Source organism: Emys orbicularis, chromosome 6 (assembly GCF_028017835.1).
Source record: "Emys orbicularis isolate rEmyOrb1 chromosome 6, rEmyOrb1.hap1, whole genome shotgun sequence".
NCBI lineage: Eukaryota > Metazoa > Chordata > Testudines > Emydidae > Emys > Emys orbicularis.
Window position 1 is genome coordinate 38,583,251 of NC_088688.1, and position 19,661 is coordinate 38,602,911.

Consider the following 19,661-nt stretch of genomic DNA (forward strand, 5'->3'; position numbering starts at 1 on the left):
TATTGAAATACGAAAAATATCAGACAATACTCCTTGTTTTGATATTCAACTTTGGACATCAGTGTTAGAATGTCTTTCAACTATACATTACCCCGAAATGTTTAATGTGCGATAGGATTTGATTTGGATAATACACAACTTCATTACAGAAGTTGTTAGGAAGAGCTGGAGGCTTTGGCTCCTTTGCAAGGGTGAGTTAAGGTTTCAGGCTCTTGAGAGGCAGCTGAAGCTTTTAGCAGCTGAAGAAAAGGTGCATCTCTTTTTTCTCATTTCCTATCCATATACATGGTTTGACATTTTGATCTCTTGCTTCACTAGCCCAGCACCCTTTGAAAAGAACCAGCTTCTCCCCTGTTAGATAGAGGTTTCTTAAAATGATCAATGCTGATGTTAACACTTACTGTCACTAGTTTTCAGAGGTAGCCCCACCCTTGCAATGAATGGACCACGTGTTTGTATCCTAAGAACTTCACTGGTTTATGTTAATTTATAAGATTGTAACCATAGATTATGAAGGCAAACATGATTTTTAATTAAGTTTAGATTCTTTTGTTAAATTCTATCAATTTTATGAAATTTAAAGGGCCAGACCTATATTATTACCCCTACTGTACTGCTTCTCTCCCCCACCATATTCCCAAACAATTTTAGAAATAGTACTGAATGGTATCTGAGACTGACCACTATGAAATATTTTATATGATAAAGGGAAAAACTGTGTGATTATTACTGCTTGCAAAAGGGAAAGAGTATACTTCAAAAAAATATTTTGATGGGTTATGCCATGGTGTGAGAATGAGCAGAGTGAGTTTGGATCGAGTATCTGCCCTGCAGCTGCCAAAAGAAAAAGCTTAACTTACAACATTGTTCAGCAGTCAAGGTAGACCATCTTAACCCAACCTGATACCAGCCCCCAGCCACTGCCTGAATTCCCCCTTTCTCCATTCTATCATTTTCAAGTTTATCTTCAAGGCCAGAGTTGTCTGACCTGTTTTTGTACCACTTTTCTGTCCATCCCCCCCATCTACCAAAGGTGTTGGTTTTGATGCTTCTGTTACCCGTTATATTTAGCCCTGCCCCTGGACCCCCCATCTTGAGCTGCTCTAAGCCACTACCCTCTTTTAAGAGAACCCTTTAACTTCCTTCTCCAGTGTCTATAAGAAGCCTGGCACATTTTAAAATTACTTGCTCCATCATGCTGAGTTATTCCTAACACATCTTATTTGTTCCTTTCATCCTTCCCCAGGCTGCACATGTCCAAAACTGGGGTGTAGCCTCATCTGAGATTTTCAGTGTCTTAGGTGATTCAGAAATCCACGTTTACGAACATGTTTTTGCTGTAGTGGGAGGCACCCAGCACATGCTGGGATATTAAAATAAAGGAAAGTGGTGGAAACACATCACATGGGATTTAAAGTGACTGAACAAAAAATTAATAGAGGAAACAATCTTGCAATAATAGACTAAACAAATAACATTTTCCATGTCTACCTTCTGATTCTATAAATTAACTAGACTACATCTGGCTTTAATTGGTGTGCATGGTGAGATTCTACCTTCCACCTCCAACACAAGACAAAGGTATCTAAAAGGGTGTCATAAGGAGGAGGGAGAAAACTTGTTCACCTTAGCCTCTAAGGATAGAACAAGAAGCAATGGGCTTAAACTGCAGCAAGGGAGGTCAAGGTTGGACATTAGGAAAAAGTTCCTAACTGTCAGGGTGGTTAAACACTGGACTAAATTGCCTAGGGAGGTTGTGGAATCTCCATCTCTGGAGATATTTAAGAGTAGGTTAGATAAATATCTATCAGGGATGGTCTAGACAGTATTTGGTCCTGCCATGCGGGCAGGGGACTGGACTCGATGACCTCTCGAGGTCCCTTCCAGTCCTAGAATCTATGAATTTATGAAAATGTTCCCAGTCAGAATGCATCAGCTGGTTAACAAATGCTTCATTTGGAGATTTTAAGAGTGTGAGTCCTTTACATCAGCCACACAGAGTGAGCTATGCCTACTATAAAAAACAATAGTGCATTCATTGGTGACATATACAATAAGTCACACCACTTTTAAGAGGATTATGCCTAAGAATTAGTTAATTTGGATCATTTTCACTTACCAATGTATATTGAACCCATTCTCCTTAGAACCCTTTCTTTAAGGAAATATATACTTAAGTATTGTACAGATAGCACATTCCTTTGCTCTACAGCTGTTACACATTTTTAGAAGTCAGAATAAAGAACGAACACATTTAAAAAAAAGTATCAAATTTATTTATGTAATGTAGTTAGTTTTGAGTCTGTTCCATTTTAAAACTATCAAAACTGTATAAATATCAAGGTGTAACCCTATTGAAGACAAACACTGAAGACTTAATCCAGTAGATCATAAAAAAGTGAGAAGACGCTTTACATTCTAACAATACTTGTCTTGAGCAATACTCAGAAGAAAGCCAACTATTACACCTCAATGTTTCACATCTAACTCTTACCTAAGGGCTAGTCTACACTGGCAACTGTTAACGTGCCTTGTATGTGGTCACGGCGCAGTGCTGAGAGAGCTCTCCCAGCGCTTTTTTTTTTTCTTTTTTTTTTTAAACAACCCACCTCTACGAGGGGCATGGCTCCCAGTGCTTGTGCACTGTCTACATTGGCGCTTTACAGCACTGAAACTTGCTGCGCTCAGGGGGTTGTTTTTTCACACCCCCGCACAAGAAAGTTGCAGCGCTGTAAATTGCCAGTGTAGACAAGCCCCAAGATTGATTTAACAAAACTTCCTGTTTATTTGTATTGGTATGTATCATCTCCTATTCACTTCCTCCTTTCAATAATATAGAGCATCTGCTTTCATAAGGGTTTATCCTTTACATACGAAGTGAAGAGCTAGGCATGAGAATCCAGTATGACAAACCACAACTCTATTCGCTCTGGTTAAGAGACATGTTATTGGAACAGGGCCTAAAACTTGATTGCTACTACAGGATCAGACCTATTGGAACTATAGTAGTAATAAAAATTAAGATTTGCTAAAGCACATTAAACTACACATTTTTCACTTTTACTATTATTCTTTGGACAGAAAAATCAGAATAAATTAAATCTGTTAGCCTTAGCTCCAACTAACTTTGCAATGTTTACAGCACTAGAATCATATGCAGCTTTTGTTTCTTTTTATTAAGCCATCCTTTCAAAGCTGGTAATATCCAAAGCAGTTCCTCTGCTGCTCTAGAGTTACTGTTGTCATCACCTAAAGCTAGAATGATATTTAGTTATTTGCCAAATGGATCTCTACATTCATTTTGTGAAGTATATTGTAGGCAAGAGCTGTTCACATTGGGATATTGTGAAAATGAAGTCATTTGCCTGCTGCTTGGTTGTAAAAAGTTTCCTTCTGTGAACTATCCAAACAAGGCTCAGTGGGCTACTGATAGTCCAGGAAGCAGATTTTGAGAGCCACTCATGAAGAATTTAGTTGAGTTAATATGAAATACTAACACTGTTCATATAATAAAACAAACTCCTGAGAACACAAAGCTGACAACTGCTGCAGAAACAAGGACTGCTATTCCAGGGCCAAGTTGAAACCAGGAAGGAAAAAAAAAAAAAAAAAAAGTACTATAATGAAGACAAATCAACAGTAGAAAAAAAGGCTGTATAAAAACAAAGTTCCTAAGCTTCTAGAAAACCAATGACTGCAGTATTTTTAGAAAGTCAGATATTTTAATTTTTTCTTCCATAATTTAATATTGACATGTTTGAACAATTGCTAAAGCAGTTCCAATTTAAAAAAAAACAACCCCCCCACGCCGCCAATCCATTCATTTTAGTGTATGGCACGTAAACATACAAAAGTAAACTCATTGGAAAGTGATATCTGGTTGAAATATACACATCAAATGCCATTGCAGATTAGACAGAGATATCAACACAAATTGTTTAAGCAGAACATGAATAATTTCAGGGGTTGAAATGTCAGTTCAAGAAGATTGTTGGAGGAAGACAACACCACACAAAGATATAAGTGTACAAGAATGCTTCAACAAAAGCACTTTTTTGCACAAGGAAGGCATTTTGCCTCGCTTAATCCCTCTTTGTTCGTTTGGCTTTTGCAATATTTTCCTGGCGTTTCTGTTTCTTCTTTTGCTCTCGCTCCCTGGCCTCAATCATTTTTGCCAGTTTCCATGATAGCACTGCACTTGCTAGGAACAATGGTGTAAGGGCCAAGATCACAGTGGTAAGAAAGCCATATGGGTCCTTCGCAGCCCATTCCACAACATATTCAGCCCACGCTTTGATATCAAACATCTTTTCTACCATCCAATTGGGGAAACCCTATGTAAAAATTGAATGATAAAATCGTTTCATTACATAGTTATAAAAATAGTGCAAGTTACCCTGCCTATGCAGTGCAGTATTCAATATCTGTCCCCGTTACACAGTTATTCAGAGTGCTTCACATTTATTTAGATAGAGGGTGGGAAGCAGAACTCAGCTGTTACGATCGTTCTCCAACACATGCTTTCCACCCACCTCTCACCTTTCCTATTCAGACCAGTAAATAACGGATTGTTCCCAGGTGGGTTGTTTATGCAGCCAAGTTCGTTTTCTTTTAAACTCTTGTTCCAGCCCAGGAGCCGGCGGGACCCCCCAGTGGTTTCTCCGCACCCCCGAGTTAAACGTCCCGGGCCTAGCGTATCTGCGGTCCACGCTAAACGCGGGATTGGTAGCGAGACGATACAGGGAATGCGGCTGGGGTTCGGCCGGGGGAGCCCCGCACTGGGGCGGGAGCAGCGTGTCCGCTCCGACTACCCGTACCTGGAGCGGGGCCCGGGCGGGAGCGAGCCGCTCACTGCACGAGTCGTTGGGGGGCGGAGCCGACCCCCGCAGCGGGCTGAGGAGCCCACAGTGTCCCCCTCCCCCAGCGTGTCGGGTCACGCTCCCTTCTCCCGCCCCAGCGCTCTGCAGAGCGCAGGCAGCGGCACCCAAGGGGAGGGGCTGAATCAATCACTGCCCCGTGGCGGGCGAAGGGTCGGCTGGCGGCGCCTCCTGCGCGGGAACACGGGCCCAGCGGCAGGGTCTCTGGGGAGCCCTCGCACTAGAGCCCTCCCAAGCCCCAGGGAAGAACTGACCCCTCCTCGCGCTGCCTCGCCAGCTCCAACGGCGGCTCCACACCCAGAAGCCGCGAGGACAGGAGACTCACTGGCCAACCGGAAACAGGAAAAGGAGACAGCGCGGCCCCACCCCCGCCGTTACGCCTATGTCTGGCGCCGGCTAGAGTGTCCCTTCAGCCGGTGCTTCTCGGAGCCTGGACTGGAGTCACGTGATTGCGGTCGGCGGCGATGTCTCTGCCATTGCTCTGTGGGGGCAGAGTAGTGCGCGGGGCACTTCCGGGGCAGCTGGTAGGTAAACAGCATGCGCGTGGCTGTTCGCGCGGGAGCGGGCTGGAGCAGTCTGTCCGTCAGTTAGTGCACGCGAGGAGCTGGCTCGTGCTCGTCGTCTCTCGCCGTGTGTGGTTGAGTGCGGACCCCCTGAAGGAGGGGCGGGGCGGGGCGGAGACAAGGCTCCCTCAGGGGACAGAAGGGGGAGGGGTACAGAGTCCCCCCCACACACACATTAACATAGTCTGGCAGATAATGAGCGGGGAGGGGGCTGCAGAAGCCCCTTGGAAAAGCAGAGTCTGCGCTGCTCCTTTGGGCAGATGTTCGTGGTGCGCTTTGAAACTCAGCCCGTCAGTGACAAATACCCTAGTGTCGTAGGCGGGGGTGTAACCCTGGGAGACTAACGGGTAACTCATCAACACCCCAAAGCCAAAGTCCGGTAGCCCCCCCCCCCCGCCCCTCTCTCTGACTTAGAGCAGGAAAGGAAACACATTTATTCTCCCAAAGCGCCGTGATCCACTCACTTTATACACCAACGTGCAGTGTGGTGGGACCTGTCGGCTCATTTTAGAGGGGTGTGTGCGAATACCTTGTTTGTAATTGAACAACAGTTGGTATTCTGCTCTATGTAGTGCTTATACCACCACGCCCATCACTGTAGCCTTCCCGTAGTGCATTAAGCCACGTGACGAACATCTGTGATGTGTTTGTTCTCTCATCGTCTCCCCTGGGGGAGGAGTGCATGCAGTAAAGTCTTGTTTTGGAATTTTTTTAAATCTGTGTATACACACGTTGCCATAAATCCAAGAGGGTTCTGTCTCCATTAAAAAAAGGCACAACAGGCCAACTACTGGACCTCGAAGTTAAATTAGTTGAACTTCCTTGTTGTCTTGATGTGGTTCAGAATCCTAAGAGTAGTAGTGTATTGTTGCACATAAAATGGATGCAAAATGTCAACAAGTGGGGAAGGTAAAGTACATTTGCCTGGAATATTTTTGCTATAGTAAAAGCCTACAGTATTGCTAGATAGAACAGTGTGTTAGACCCCACTCTTGCTTACACTTACACATGCTTAATTTTACCACTGTAAGTGATCCCATTGATTGCCATGGGGCTGCTCATGGTAGTAAAGCACATGCCTTAGTGTTTGCAGGATTGAAGCTTTAGCATGGTGGATTCAGAGATCTTGCAGTTTACTTGAACTAGATTGATCTGTTTAGCAATTTCCATTCCCAGCTTTTGTGTGCTTGTTTCTCATATATATTTGTATTATTTAAAGGACACCACATGAGGAACAAGTAATGACTGTGCTTTACCAAAGGACATAATAATTGGCAAGAAATCTGATTGATCTAAAATTCTTTCCACTGGGTATGTGTTATACATAAATCTTTGCTACATGCAGATCTTTGTCATAGAATAATTTATGCATTCTTAAATACAAATTAAAAAATTTCTAAGGCAGTACTGTCCAGGCTATGCCTGTAATATCCACTGAAAAGCACAGTCTCACTTCCTGTACTAACAACGAGGAGTCCTTGTGGCACCTTAGAGACTAACAAATTTATTTGGGCATAAGCTTTCATGGGCTAAAACCCACTTCATCAGATGCATGGAGTGGAAAATACAGAGGCAGGTATAAAAACACAGCACATGAAAAGATGGGAGTTGCCTTACCAAGTGGCGGGTTGATCCAATTCAATTAAGGTGGAAGTGGGCTATTCTCAACAGTTGACAAGAAGGGGTGAATATCAAGGGAAATCACTTTTGTAGTGCTAATGAGTTCAATGTAATCAAGGCGGCCCATTTCAAACAGTTGACAAGAAGGTGTGAGTATCAGTGGGGGGATTAGTTTTTGTAGTGACCCATCCACTCCTAGTCTTTATTCAGGCCTAATTTGACAGTGTCCAGTTTGCAAATTATTTCCAGTTCTGCAGTTTCTCATTGGAGTCTGTTTTTGAAGATTTTTTGTTGAAGAATTGCCACTTTTAAGTCTGTTATTGAGTGTCCAGAGAGATTGAAGTGTTCTCCTACTGGTTTTTGAATGTTATAATTCTTGAAGCCCTTATATAAGCACTGGAATCTCTTAACTTTTCTCTAAGGCCTTGGCTACACTGGCAATTCACAGCGCTGCACTTGCTGCGCTCAGGGGTGTGAAAAAACACCCCCCCTGAGCGCAGCGAGTGCAGCGCTGTAAAGCGCCAGTGTAATCAGCGCCTGCAGCGCTGCACGCTCCCTCGCAGCTCTGCAGGCTATTCCCCTCGGAGAGGTGGAGTACTTGCAGCGCTGCGAGAGAGCTCTCGCAGCGCTGGCGGCGCGACTACACTCACGCTTCACAGCGCTGCCGCGGTAGCGCTGTGAATCCGCGAGTGTAGCCAAGGCCTAAGTGTCTGTCTCTTTGTATAATTTCTTCTACAAATGTCAGGAAAATGCAGAGCTCATCTAAATCAATGATGTGGTTATTATTTCTAAGATGTTGTATTAGCATTGTTAGATGGTTTTACAAACTGCGTTATCTAAGTTAACAGTTTATTATAGCAGGGGAACTACCTGGTTTTGGAAACTAGGGATACCTTAAAATGAACAGGCCATCCATGGCTAAATGATATGTTTATCATCATCATTTCCTGGAAAGCAACATAATATTATCTCCTTTGGTGACATTCCTGGATGTACTTATTGGAGATAAATTAAAGAAAGTGGTAGCCTAAGAGTACTGTATAATGATGCAGGCAAGTCAGGTATTTTGGATACCCCTGTTAATCTGGCAGATTAGATATCTATGACCCCTTTCTGTTTTTTGTTCAGTTCATTTATTTTTCTCCATTATAGTGATGCTACACTGTCAAAGTACACTGCAAAACAAGCACTAGCCCAGTCAACATCACAACTTTGTACAGCGTGGAGGCCACTTAGACTCAACACATTCAGAGCTAAATGCAAAACCCACTTCTAGACCCAAGCTTTCCCAAAGCACTACCCTTATTCATACCAATATACATGCTCTTCTTTTAAAATCATTACAGCAAATAGAAAAAATGTCTGTCTCTTGGAGGTGGTGGAATCACAGTGCAGTGTGGGCTTTCACCTTTGCAGTGTAAATATTGTGGGAGCTGATCTGTGTTTTCACCAGTGTGCGCCATTCCCTGTAAACTGCAGACATTTGCAAGGGCAAGCAGAGGAGAGAATGAGACCCAGAGGGGCTGGTGCAGCTGCCATGGCACCTGGAATCAGGCCAGGGAGCAGGTAGGAACTGCTCCACCTCTTCTCCCTGACACCCCAACTCCCCATATGGAGCACCCACCCTGACTCCCCTTCCTTTTTGTGTATCAAAGCAGTATGCAATAACTTTAGGGTCTTAAATCTCTACAACCCACACAACTAGGTTACAGCTGGGATGAAATCCCTGCTCTTTTTAAGTCAATGGGACTTAAAACAGCCATTGACTTCAGTTGGACCTGTAAAAGGATGGTCTGCCCCTTTAAGGAACTACTAGGGCTGTGAGACAGCCAGCCCTCTGCTGAGGCTTTAAGAGCCCCTTTAAGATGTTTGGGCCTGGTGGAGAGGATTAGCAGACCCAGCTGGGAAGGGGCCAGGAAAATTCCTGTAAAGGTGGAAAGAGCTCAGTTGAGAATGGTATCTGCTGGTTCCTGTGATAGGCCCCTGTAGGAGTACTGGGGAAGAGTTTTGTTTTACTTTGTGAGTTTTGTATTTGAAGAATAAATAAAGGCCTGAGAAAGAGGACCTGATCATTTGTTGGACATGGCATCAGTCCTTATTGAGCTGGAGAAACAGGCCAATAGCCCTACAGGGCCAAGATTTCACACTTAGTATCTTTGGGAAAGGAAAATATTTGGCTTTTCAGTGATCACCAGCACTCAGTGATAACAGCTAATGAAACAGTATCAAAATACCACTCAGCAATATTTTATAAACCAATTAACTTCAATAACATTAAATTGCCACCATTTAAAAAAAAATCTTTAACATACTTGAGCAGCATTGAAAGTTTTGTTAGGATGGAACCTTGAGTGAACTGACACTGGAGCGGTCTAGCGATATTGTCCATTGTCAAACTTCAAAAAGAATGACTGTACAAAAGAGTGAAATGAGGGCCACAAGATGCCAAAAACTCCAACCATAGTAGAAATGATTGATAATGCAGAGGAAGGCACAGCAGTGCTGAGAGTATAATAGTGACATGGAAAATGGAGGAGTCACTTGCACAAAAGCAAAGCAGTCTCATGTTAGGAATCATTAATGAGGATGAAATGTTGAGTGTATATGTTTAATATATGCTTTCAATAAATTTGTTCATTTTGCTGGTGGTGACATGTTATTGGTGTAGAATCATGTAGAAAACCAGTGCTAAATGTTTCAATCCTAATTTAAATGCCTCTCTAGTTGCCTTTGTATCATGCTACTTTGTGGAGCAAATTCAACCCTGGTGTAACTCCATTAATATGTCCCATTGTGTCCATAAAAATGTAAGTTGACTTTCCCACACAGAAAATGATTTCTACAAAGTTCGTGTACTATTTAATTTCATAATTTCCTTGACCTTGTATATTCCACCTGCTGAATAATATCACTCTTGTTTCTGGATGACGTGTATGAAGCTCCCTTACATTGCATATTGGTGAACATTTTTTTGAAGAACTGTAGACATTAAGTTTATCTAGTGTCATTTTTTCCCCCCAGCTTGTAATACCTCTAAAGTGTGGATGCTTTATCAGCACTTTCTTGGCCACGCATGACACATCTATAGTATATGCAGACCAGTAAGCTTTCTGTTTCTTATAGCTGTACTTGAGCCAACAAAACTACATTGTACCATTGGGGATTACAGCCTCTCTGTGTGTGCTACAAATCTTTATTTGAAAACATTGCTGTGTTATGCTGAAGTGGACCTGCAGTACATCTTTATTCCCTAGATCAAGGGTTCTCAACCTTTTTATTTCGGAGGCCCTGCAACATGCTATAAAAACTCCATGGCCCACCTGTGCCACAACTGGTTTTCTGCATATAAAAACCAGAGCCAGCCTCAAGGGGTAGCAAGCATGGCAATTGCCCCGGGGCCACACACCACAGTGGGCACTGCAAAGCTAAGTTGCTCAGGCTTTGGCTTCAGCCCTGGGTGATGGGGCTCGGGGCCCTGGGCTGCAGTCCAGTGTGGTGGGGCTTTGGCTTTCTGCTCTGGGCCCCAGCGAGTCTAATGCCGGCCATGCTTGGTCAACAAAGCCCTGGCTGGGATGATTTAGTTGGGAATTGGTCCTGCTTTGAGCAGGGGGTTGGACTAGATGACCTCTTGAGGTCCCTTCCAACCCTGATATTCTATGATTCTATGATTCTATGGCTCCCCAGGAGGCCTCAGACCCCTGGTTGAGAACCACTGCCCTAGATTGCATGAAGAGCCCCTTCCATTTGTGCTATTGCTACCATTTATACAGCTGGGCCTGAGCATCTCAGAAGAAATCATCAGTAATTCTGCTGATGTGCTCAATCCATTTCCACATAATCTGTGTAAACTCTTCTTAGACCGTAAACTGTTTAGGGTAGGGATTGTGTGTGGATGATGTCTAGCACATTCTGGGTACTAATGGAAGACAAATAATGAGAATATTACATTTTTCAATTTGTTTTCATAATAGTGGGTTTTGTATCTGGCTATTAAAATTTTGATGGGACAAAAAAAGTATGCATGACCAGTGTCAGATTAAAGTATGGCTGAGTACCGTCATCCTTTAAAAGTGACTCACAATTATTTTTCTAGTAGCGTTGTTTTTCTTCTCCTTAGAATGTTTTGGTATCTTGTGGTTTTGATCAGACATGAACCATATTTAGCCTTAATCTGTCTCTGGTTATATCACAACTTTAACTGCCTTTTTATGAGTAATCAATTTTAGAGCTCAAACAGGAAGTCAATTGCCCATAAAGATAGTAAGGGAAACTGGATTGCTTGAGAGATTGATAATTGGATATGAAGCTGTCCATCTCCTACCTAGGTCACTAGTTCAAATCCACCCCAGTATGGTAATGACTGAAATGGCTGTTTATTGGTTTGTTTGTTTTTTAAATGGTGAAAAAAGAACCTCAGCACTGCTATAGCTTTTTCTAGTAGTTAGAATAAGGGTCCAGAAGTCAGGAGACAAGGAGATTTTTTTCCAGCTGGGCCACTAGGAAAATCAACTCAATCTCCTCATCTGTAAATGAGGATAAAATTTATCCTTGGGTAATACTCATCTTTGCAAAGTGCTTTTCTTTTCTTTGTTTCCCAGTTATAAATTTATAAATTCGTTCATCTTATCTGGATGAAAGAAAGTGTACATATGATTATAAGTGTGCCCATGATGGTGCTATTACGGCCTTCTGGAGCCTTTGTTCCATTTGCTTTATCTGCTTGTGCCTTGGCTCTGTTGTTTTCCTACTATATAATACTTATCCTGATCCACATTAATTCAGCTACGCTAATTAGTGTTGTTTCCATCAAGGTGTGTCATAACAGCAGCTCAATCTTTATGTGGGATGGGCATTGAACTTTTAATAGAATCATAGAAATGTAGGGCTGGAAGGGACCTCGAGAAGTCATCTAGTCCACCCCCCTGCTCTGAGGCAGGACCAAGTATACCTAGACCGTCCCTGACAGATATTTGTCTAACCTCTTCTCTAAAACCTCCAATGACCAGGATTCAGCAACCTCCCTTGGAAGCCTGTTCCAGTGCTTAACTATTCTGATAGTTAGAAATATTTTCCCTAATGTCTAACCTAAATCTCCCTTCCTGCAGATTAAGCTCATTACTTCTTGTCCTACCTTCAGTGGACACAGGGAACAATTCATCACCATCCTCGATAACAGCCCTCACATATTTGAAGACTTATCAGGTCCCCCTTCAGACTTGTTTTCTCAAGGCTAAATATGCCCCGTTTTTGTAATCTTTACTCATAGATCAGGTTTTTAAACCTTTTATTATTTTTGTTGCTGTCCTCTGGATTCTCTCAAATTTATACACATCTTAAAGTGTGGCACTGACAACTAAACACAGTACTTCAGCTGAGACCTCACCAGCACCAAGTAGAGTAGAACAGTTACCTCTTGTGTCTTACATATGATGCTCCTGTTAATACACCCCACAATGATATTAGTCTTTTTCTCATATGCATCACATTGTTGTCTCATATTCAATTTGTGATGTAGTATAACCCTAGATCAGGGGTCGGCAACCTACGGCACGCGTGCCAAACACGGCACGCAAGCCGATTTTGAGTGGCACGCTGCCGAGGTCCCGGCCCCCAGCCCCACTCAGCCCCCCCGCCCACTGCTCTCCCCTGAGGCGGAAGGAGGCAGAAGCTTGGTCCTGCGGCAGCCAAGCTTCCCCCCTCCCCCGCTTCTTCCCCCAGCGTGGTGCTTTCCTGCCCTTCCCCCTCCCTCTCCCTGCGCCGATCAGTTGATCGCCCTTGCAAGGTGGGGAGAGAGCAGAGCCGAGCGGCAGCGTGCTCCCTGCTCCGTAGAGGAGGCAGAGAAGAGGTAGGGACAGGACCTTGGGGAAGGGGGTGGAACAGGGCATATCCCTTCCAGCCCCCTGCCGTGAGCCGCTTAGGGCAGGGGGCTGGGAGCACCCCCACGAGCCGAGCACCCCAGCCCTCTGCTCTGAAACCCCCCCCACACCTAGCCTTCTGCCCTGCACCTCCACACACCCCCAGCCCTCTGTCCTGACCCCTGAACTCCCCCCCACTCCCAGCCTTCTGCCCTGCACCCCCACACATCCCCAGCCCTCTGCCCTGAACTCCCCCCCACTCCCAGCCTTCTGCCCTTCACACCCCCAGCCCTCTGCCGTGACCCCCCACACATTCAGCCCTCTGCCTTGACCCCTGAACCTGTCCACTGCCCTCTGTCCTGACCCCTGAACCCCCCACACACCCAGCCTTCTGCCCTGCACCCCCCCAGCCCTCTACCCTGACCCCTGAACCCCCCAATACACCCAGCCTTCTGCCCTGCACCTCCACACCCCCCAGCCCTCTGCCCTGACCCCTGAACTCCCCCCACACCCCCAGCCTTCTGCCCTGCACCCCCACACACCCCCAGCCCTCTGCCATGACCCCTGAACCCTCCCACACCCAGTCTTCTGCCCTGCAGCCCCCATCCCTCTGCCCTGACCCCTGAACCCCCCCCCAGGTCTGGGGTCCTGGCTGCCGGCCCCTTGCCAGCTGGCGTCCCGGCCGCAGGCCCTGCTCAGCCCACTGCCAGCCTAGGTGAACAGAACCCCAGACTGGAAGCGGGCTGAGCAGGCTGGCGGCATAAGATCAGCATTTTAATTTAATTTTAAATGAAGCTTCTTAAACATTTTGAAAACCTTTCTAAAAAACGTTAAAATGTATTACCGGCACGCGAAACCTTAAATTAAAGTGAATAAATGAAGACTCGGCACACCACTTCTGAAAGGTTGCCTGCCCCTGTCCTAGATCCTTTTCAGCAGTACTACCACCAAGCCAGTTATTCTCCATTTTGTATTTGTGCATTTAAGTTTTCTTTCCTAAATGTAGTACTTGGCACTTGTCTTTACTGAATTTTATCTTGTTGATTTCAGATCAATTTTCCAAGGTCATTTAGAATTCTTATGGGGTCTGCGAGTTGCCAGTCTCGTGCTGTGTAACAAAGAGGCACTGCATAAATGGGGCTACTTTTGCCCCCTTTCCCCACAAAGTTCTTCCTCTTTCTATTGCTGAATTTTTATTCCCCCCCCCAACTTACTTTTTTAAGGGGAAGCATTTTGCCCCCCTGCCCCCACCACACATTGGTTCCTGCGGAGATCACAGCAATCTGTTTTCTCCAAGGCAAGATTTCACTGCATCTGAAATACCAAGGAACTGTTCCAAAAGCAGAGGGTACACTGCACACTTTTTTTCCTTTCTGATTCAAAAACATTCCTTTGCATTAGTCACAGTGCCTTTCCAGCAAGGGAGAGGCAGAGGCAGGGGTCTGTTTTTCATCAACAAAACATTTTGAACTAAACAAGTACAATTTTACCCAGTCCCAAAGTTTAAGTAGTACGTGCTTGTTTTGTTTATTTAATTGGTCAGACATTTTCACGAGAAATTCCACTCTCTCCATTCTAGAATAGAGCATGGAAAGAGCCATGAGCTTTAGCTGCTGGTTCTCATAAAATGCCCCGGTACTTACATTGCTCCTTCTAGCGGTGGCAAGAATGGAGCTGAGACTCCTTGTTAGATGAAAGATTTTCACGACTCCTGGACTAATTCTGCTGCTGTTGAAGTTGGCGGTGAAGATTCCATTAATTTCACTGGCAGTAGGATCAGAACCTTAGAAAAGACATCAAGGAAGAGGATGATATAAATCTATAATTTAAAAATTATTAGGATCTGTGGGATGAAGCCAGAGTTTGAATTGGTTAGTCTTTTAAAAAAACAAACAAACAAAAAACCCACCAACTGCTTCTTCACTTCTCTCCCTTGCAGGAACTAGAAAACAAAAACTGAAAGAAGAGTCAAGGGATTTCATGTATCTTTAAGTCTTTAGAGTCTTTTTTGTTTTGTTTTAATGCTACATCCAAATATCCTAATTGCCTTGCAGAACCAATATCTAGTTAGGCTGGCCCCTGCCTCAAGGAGTCACCAAACTAGAATTTAGACATGGCACAACTAGTGAGAGGGAGCACAAATTAGGGGACCTCAGGGCTGCTGTAGCTTATAGTGTGCTTCCAATGGCCCTAGGAAATAGATAACAGCTATAGTGCAGTTCACTTTAGCTATGCCCCCTCCATCAGGTACTAGGAATAGAGCCACCAATGCCAGCAGTACTCTGGCTACAGGATTATCTTTGCAGAGCAGGGATTCTCAGAAGGCTATTTCTGCCTACTTTCAGGCCCTTTATGGTGCCAGACTAGCATAAAATGGCCTTTGTATAACTGAGACTCAGGGCTCTAGAGTTCCAGGTTGGTGGCGTCTCTCTTATAGTAATGACCTGAAGTCCATTTTAAATATTGCCTTTCAAATACAATTTTATTTTGAAAAAATTATTAAATATTGTTTTCCCTCTGCCAAGTGGTAGCAGATGTCAGGCCATTGCACGTCAGTTTCCCATTGGAGTAGAAATCAGTAATGTGGAGTCTGGATATTTTCTTGGTGTAACTTGTCCATTTACACTCTATATGCCAGTCCTTGAACAGAGGTGGTCACAAACAACACCACATAGGCAATCCCCCCATTCATGAATGTCAGCCCAGACCCCAGTCAGTTCCCAGGAAGCAACTCTGTACTAAGGCCTGGTCTACACTAGGAATGTACATTGGTCTAGCTATGTCTCTCAGGGGTGTGAAAAATGTGTACGACCTACTCCGGTGTAGACAGAAGAATTATTCCGTCGACCTAGCTACCACCTCTCTGGGAGGCTGATTACCTACACTGATGGCATAACCACTCCCATCACTCTAGGTATTCTTAACACTGAAGTGCTATAGCAGCACCGCGGTACCGTTTTAAGTGTAGACATACCCCAAGAGTCTAGGCCTGACTCTAGTTAGACTCCCCCAACATCTCCACCCAAAGGACATGCATCACAAACATATGAGTATAGCATTTCATCAGACTGTATAGCAATCATATGCAAAGAAAAATAATTTACAAGATTGTGTGACAGTGACATTTGGTGACTTTTATTATTATTATTATTTATTACTTATATTACCATAGTGCCCATGAGCCCCAGTCATGGACTAGTACCTCACTGCTAGGCACTGTACAAATTTCTGCCATAACAATATCTTGTTTAATAATGATGTTGTATAAGAGATATAGGTCTGAGTCCTGCTCTTGCATTAATTGTAACCTGACAAATTACTAGCTTTCAGTCCTACTGCCACAAGCTGGAACTTGTCTTATCTTATAAGGTTGGTCCTGAGTGACCACTTGGCTTGTATTTTAAAGGATGTTCCTTTTGGGGCTCCTAATGCGATGCATCCGCTATTAAATCTCAAATGCATTTAACTTGTATATAGTTCAAAAATCATACCCCAGTTGTGTTCAGTTGCATGATTTTGTAATACAAACAAAATTTAGTATGCTATCTCTTGAAAAGAAGCTGTGTCCATGTTTTAAATCATCCATCCGTTTGCTCTTTGAAACATAGTTCATCACCCTAGCCTGGTCAGTAGACATGGAAGACGTGGAAGACCTCTGAGAAATATGTCTTGTGTACCTTTTTTTGAATTGGGGCTAGATAGAGTGGTTGCACTGACTCCAGCTCAGATCCACACATCCTTTCCTGTCTCTGCCTTGCTCCTGAGGGGGAATATTTTTTTTCCTACAGCCCTTTACGGTGCACAGCATTTGCTCCTGTTCACTCCAAACCAGCTTGGTTGACCAATGGGTTGGTGAGGAGAAGCTCCACCCAATCCCAGCCAATTTGCTTGGCAGGAGGAGTAGCAGCTGTGCTTTAACATAACATAAGAATGGCTATACTGGGTCAGACCAATGGTCCATCTAGCCCAGATGCCTGTCTTCTGACAGTGGCCACTTAGATGCAGAGCCGTCCCATCCATAGGATGGACCGGGGCAACCGCCCCGGGTCCTGCACTTTGGGGGTCCCCATGCTTCAGGGGGATGTGAGGTCCAGGGTGGCCTGGGAGATTAGTGGGGGGCCTGGTGCCGGCAGCAGCGAGCGACCCCGCCCCAGCCTGCCCCGCCAGCTCCCAGCGTCACTTGGAGGAGGGGGCGGAGGCTTGGAGGAAGGGGTGGAATGGGGGTGGGGATGGAGCAGGGGCGGGAAGAAGCAGGGCGGAGCAGGGGCAGGAAGGGGTGGAGTGGGGGCGGAGCCTGGGGCCGAGGCGGGTGGGGGGGTTGTCCCGGACCCCGCACCCCCGTAGGGATGGCCCTACTTAGATGTCCTGCATGGTACTTAAGAACAAGCAATAATCTGTCCTTTGTTGTTTATTTTTCATATTTTTTAAAACTCTTTCTTTTAAAAGTGCTGTGCAACAATATTTGTTGTATTGTTAAGGCTATGATATTAATATTATGAAATATGTGTGTCAGGCTGTCTGGAGTGGTTCATGACCATGAGTGTCGACCTCAGGTATGTTCTATAAGTAGATTTCACCAACCCAGTAATAAATGTGAACTCTTGAAGCACTACAAGTCTTACCATGGAGTCACAGGCAGTCCTCTTGGGCTCTCCAGTCTATCTTGCCACCCTGGAAAGCTGGACTTAGTAATAGTGGTTGCAATATACACCAAGGATCACAAAAGATTCAGGTTGCTTTCAGTCCCAAGAGACTAGTCACTTACCCCAGATCAATTTGTACCTCAGATCTCACACCAAAGACAATGATTGTAGCCAATCATATAATAAACTAACTATGGATTTATTAATTAGGAAAAAGAAATGAGCGAATTATTTGCAGGTTAAAGCGGGGAACATATATACACAAATGAATTACTGTCTATGGTTCCAAAAGGTGACAGAGCAGTAATTATCTGTCAGCACTGTATGTCTTTTAGGGCTAACCCAGGTTAGCTTTTGTTTCTTAGCTCTAGTCCTGTGGGAGTCCAAACAGCAAACAGATGAAGAATTTTTATGTCACTATCTTTATTTCCTTCTTCCAGAATTCAAGCTGATGGGACGAGCTTTCTTGCGCATATCACCTTCATGGTGTAAGAGGGTCATTAACCCCATCTTTGTATCATGATGTTTCACTATGGCCCACTTAGTTTTGATAGTCCTTCTTGATGGGCTGGGGAACCACTCCTCCTGCCTGTGTTCACAAATTGAGAGCAGGCATTTTTACAGTTATAAAGCAAAACCTACATATTACCTTATAGCATGGGATACAGACGTTACGAGTAAGATTAATGCATGCAGCAACGAACCAGCATTTTAGAGTCTAAACATTAACACATCTTCACAAGTTCAACACCTATTTTGAACAATACTAACATACAGGTAAGTTGGTTCGGTTTCTATGTACGAGCTTGTCAATGCTCAGCTGACGCCTAAAGCGTTGGCAAGAGCTGGCACTTTCACAGGAACCTTGCCTCTGCCCCCTTGGACTTATATACTGTGACAGGGTCTTGAGTTACATAATCACACAATACTGTATAACAGGACATACTATTTGGCAAATAATATGGCGTACATAGCTAAGCTGTTATCTGTAGCCATAGATGTACATATATACAGTAGTGTTCCATATTTATTACATAGATGAATGTTATTTGATCATGTAATATATTAGACATTAAAATAGTGTTCCATCTCAAGTGTTTTTAGAGGCATGTAGCATTGTGGTGTGTTTGATCTAATGCAGATGAAGAAAGAAGAGTTAATATTAATATGAGACTTTAACTCTATTGCACAGATACAAGTGTCATATACACTAGGGGTGGTCTGCGCTACCAAGTAAATCCCCTTGCGTTGACCTATTTGTGCATGGCTATACTCAACTTTGTGTCCAGCCAATGTAAATGCCCCGTTACATCAACACAGTAAAACCACCTCCCCGAACAGCATGGAACCATCATTAACCTACCGAGGTTGGTGCGGTGTGAGTGTAGATACTGCATGACCTGTATCAACCCTAACAGTCCTCCAGCAGCTGTCGCACAATGCCCCATTCTCTATAACAGTAACACTCTGTTCACAATTGCAAATTTAACTGCCCAGAAGTCACAGATCCTGGAAACTACCCCCACGTGGAAGCACCCCACATGTTTTTGAAATGCCTTTTCTTGATTGCTTACCTTGGTGAGCACACCTAGCAGCTCTCCCTTGTTGTATGCAACTGCCCAATCAACTGTTCCGGCACAATATAATAGATGTGCTCCTGCCTGGAGTAGACAGAAGTTATAGGATCTCCTGGCCCTGTGGGGAGAATTGGCTGTGGGAAGCACAGCTATAGACCAGTTGTAGAAATGTGGACATCTAAAATAGATTGCATGGGGGATGTTGGCAAAGGGATATGACACGGATCAGTAGCAGTGCTGCATGAAAGCAAAGGAACTTGGCCAAGAATACAATAGATCTGGTGGTGCCCTGCAGATCTGCTGTTTTTACAATGAGCTGCATGCCATACTTGGCAGAGACCCCATCAGCATCCCACAGACTACAATGGATATCTCAGAGGAGCCTGAGACAGAGACTTCTGCTGTGAACGGTGAGGAAGAGGAGGAAGCAGAGGGGGTGGGAGCTCCAGCTATGCCGTGAGCCAGGACCTGTTCAAGACACCACCACAGTCTAGCCAATCCCACCAAGTGAGCATGGATGAGCCTG

The 19,661-nt window shown here is 44.4% G+C and overlaps 2 protein-coding genes across 8 annotated transcripts in view; one reads left to right on the plus strand and one right to left on the minus strand.

Moving 5' to 3' along the window:
* Positions 1-2,264: 2,264 nt before the first annotated feature.
* Positions 2,265-5,228, minus strand: SMIM15 (small integral membrane protein 15). Of its 4 annotated transcripts, none has more exons than XM_065406259.1 (2): positions 5,132-5,228; positions 2,265-4,334 (listed from the first exon to the last, which is right to left on the minus strand). In XM_065406259.1, exon 2 carries the CDS (start codon positions 4,317-4,319, stop codon positions 4,083-4,085), a length of 237 nt encoding a protein of 78 aa, XP_065262331.1. In that variant the 5' UTR covers positions 4,320-4,334; positions 5,132-5,228; the 3' UTR covers positions 2,265-4,082. The 4 variants fall into 4 exon arrangements, with proteins under 4 accessions (XP_065262331.1, XP_065262334.1, XP_065262333.1 ...); XM_065406262.1 differs by lacking the exon at positions 5,132-5,228 and adding an exon at positions 4,818-4,873; XM_065406261.1 differs by lacking the exon at positions 5,132-5,228 and adding an exon at positions 4,540-4,709.
* Positions 5,229-5,297: 69 nt separating this feature from the next.
* The window catches only part of LOC135880122 (THAP domain-containing protein 6-like), a 33,187-nt gene continuing 18,823 nt past the window's right edge, over positions 5,298-19,661 (plus strand). The window contains exon 1 of one of the 4 annotated variants that reach the window (XM_065406258.1): positions 5,298-5,401. The gene's annotated coding sequence lies outside the window, so the exon portion shown is untranslated. The remainder of the gene's footprint in view (positions 5,402-19,661) is intronic. The other 3 variants (XM_065406255.1, XM_065406256.1, XM_065406257.1) reach the window with 3 other exon arrangements.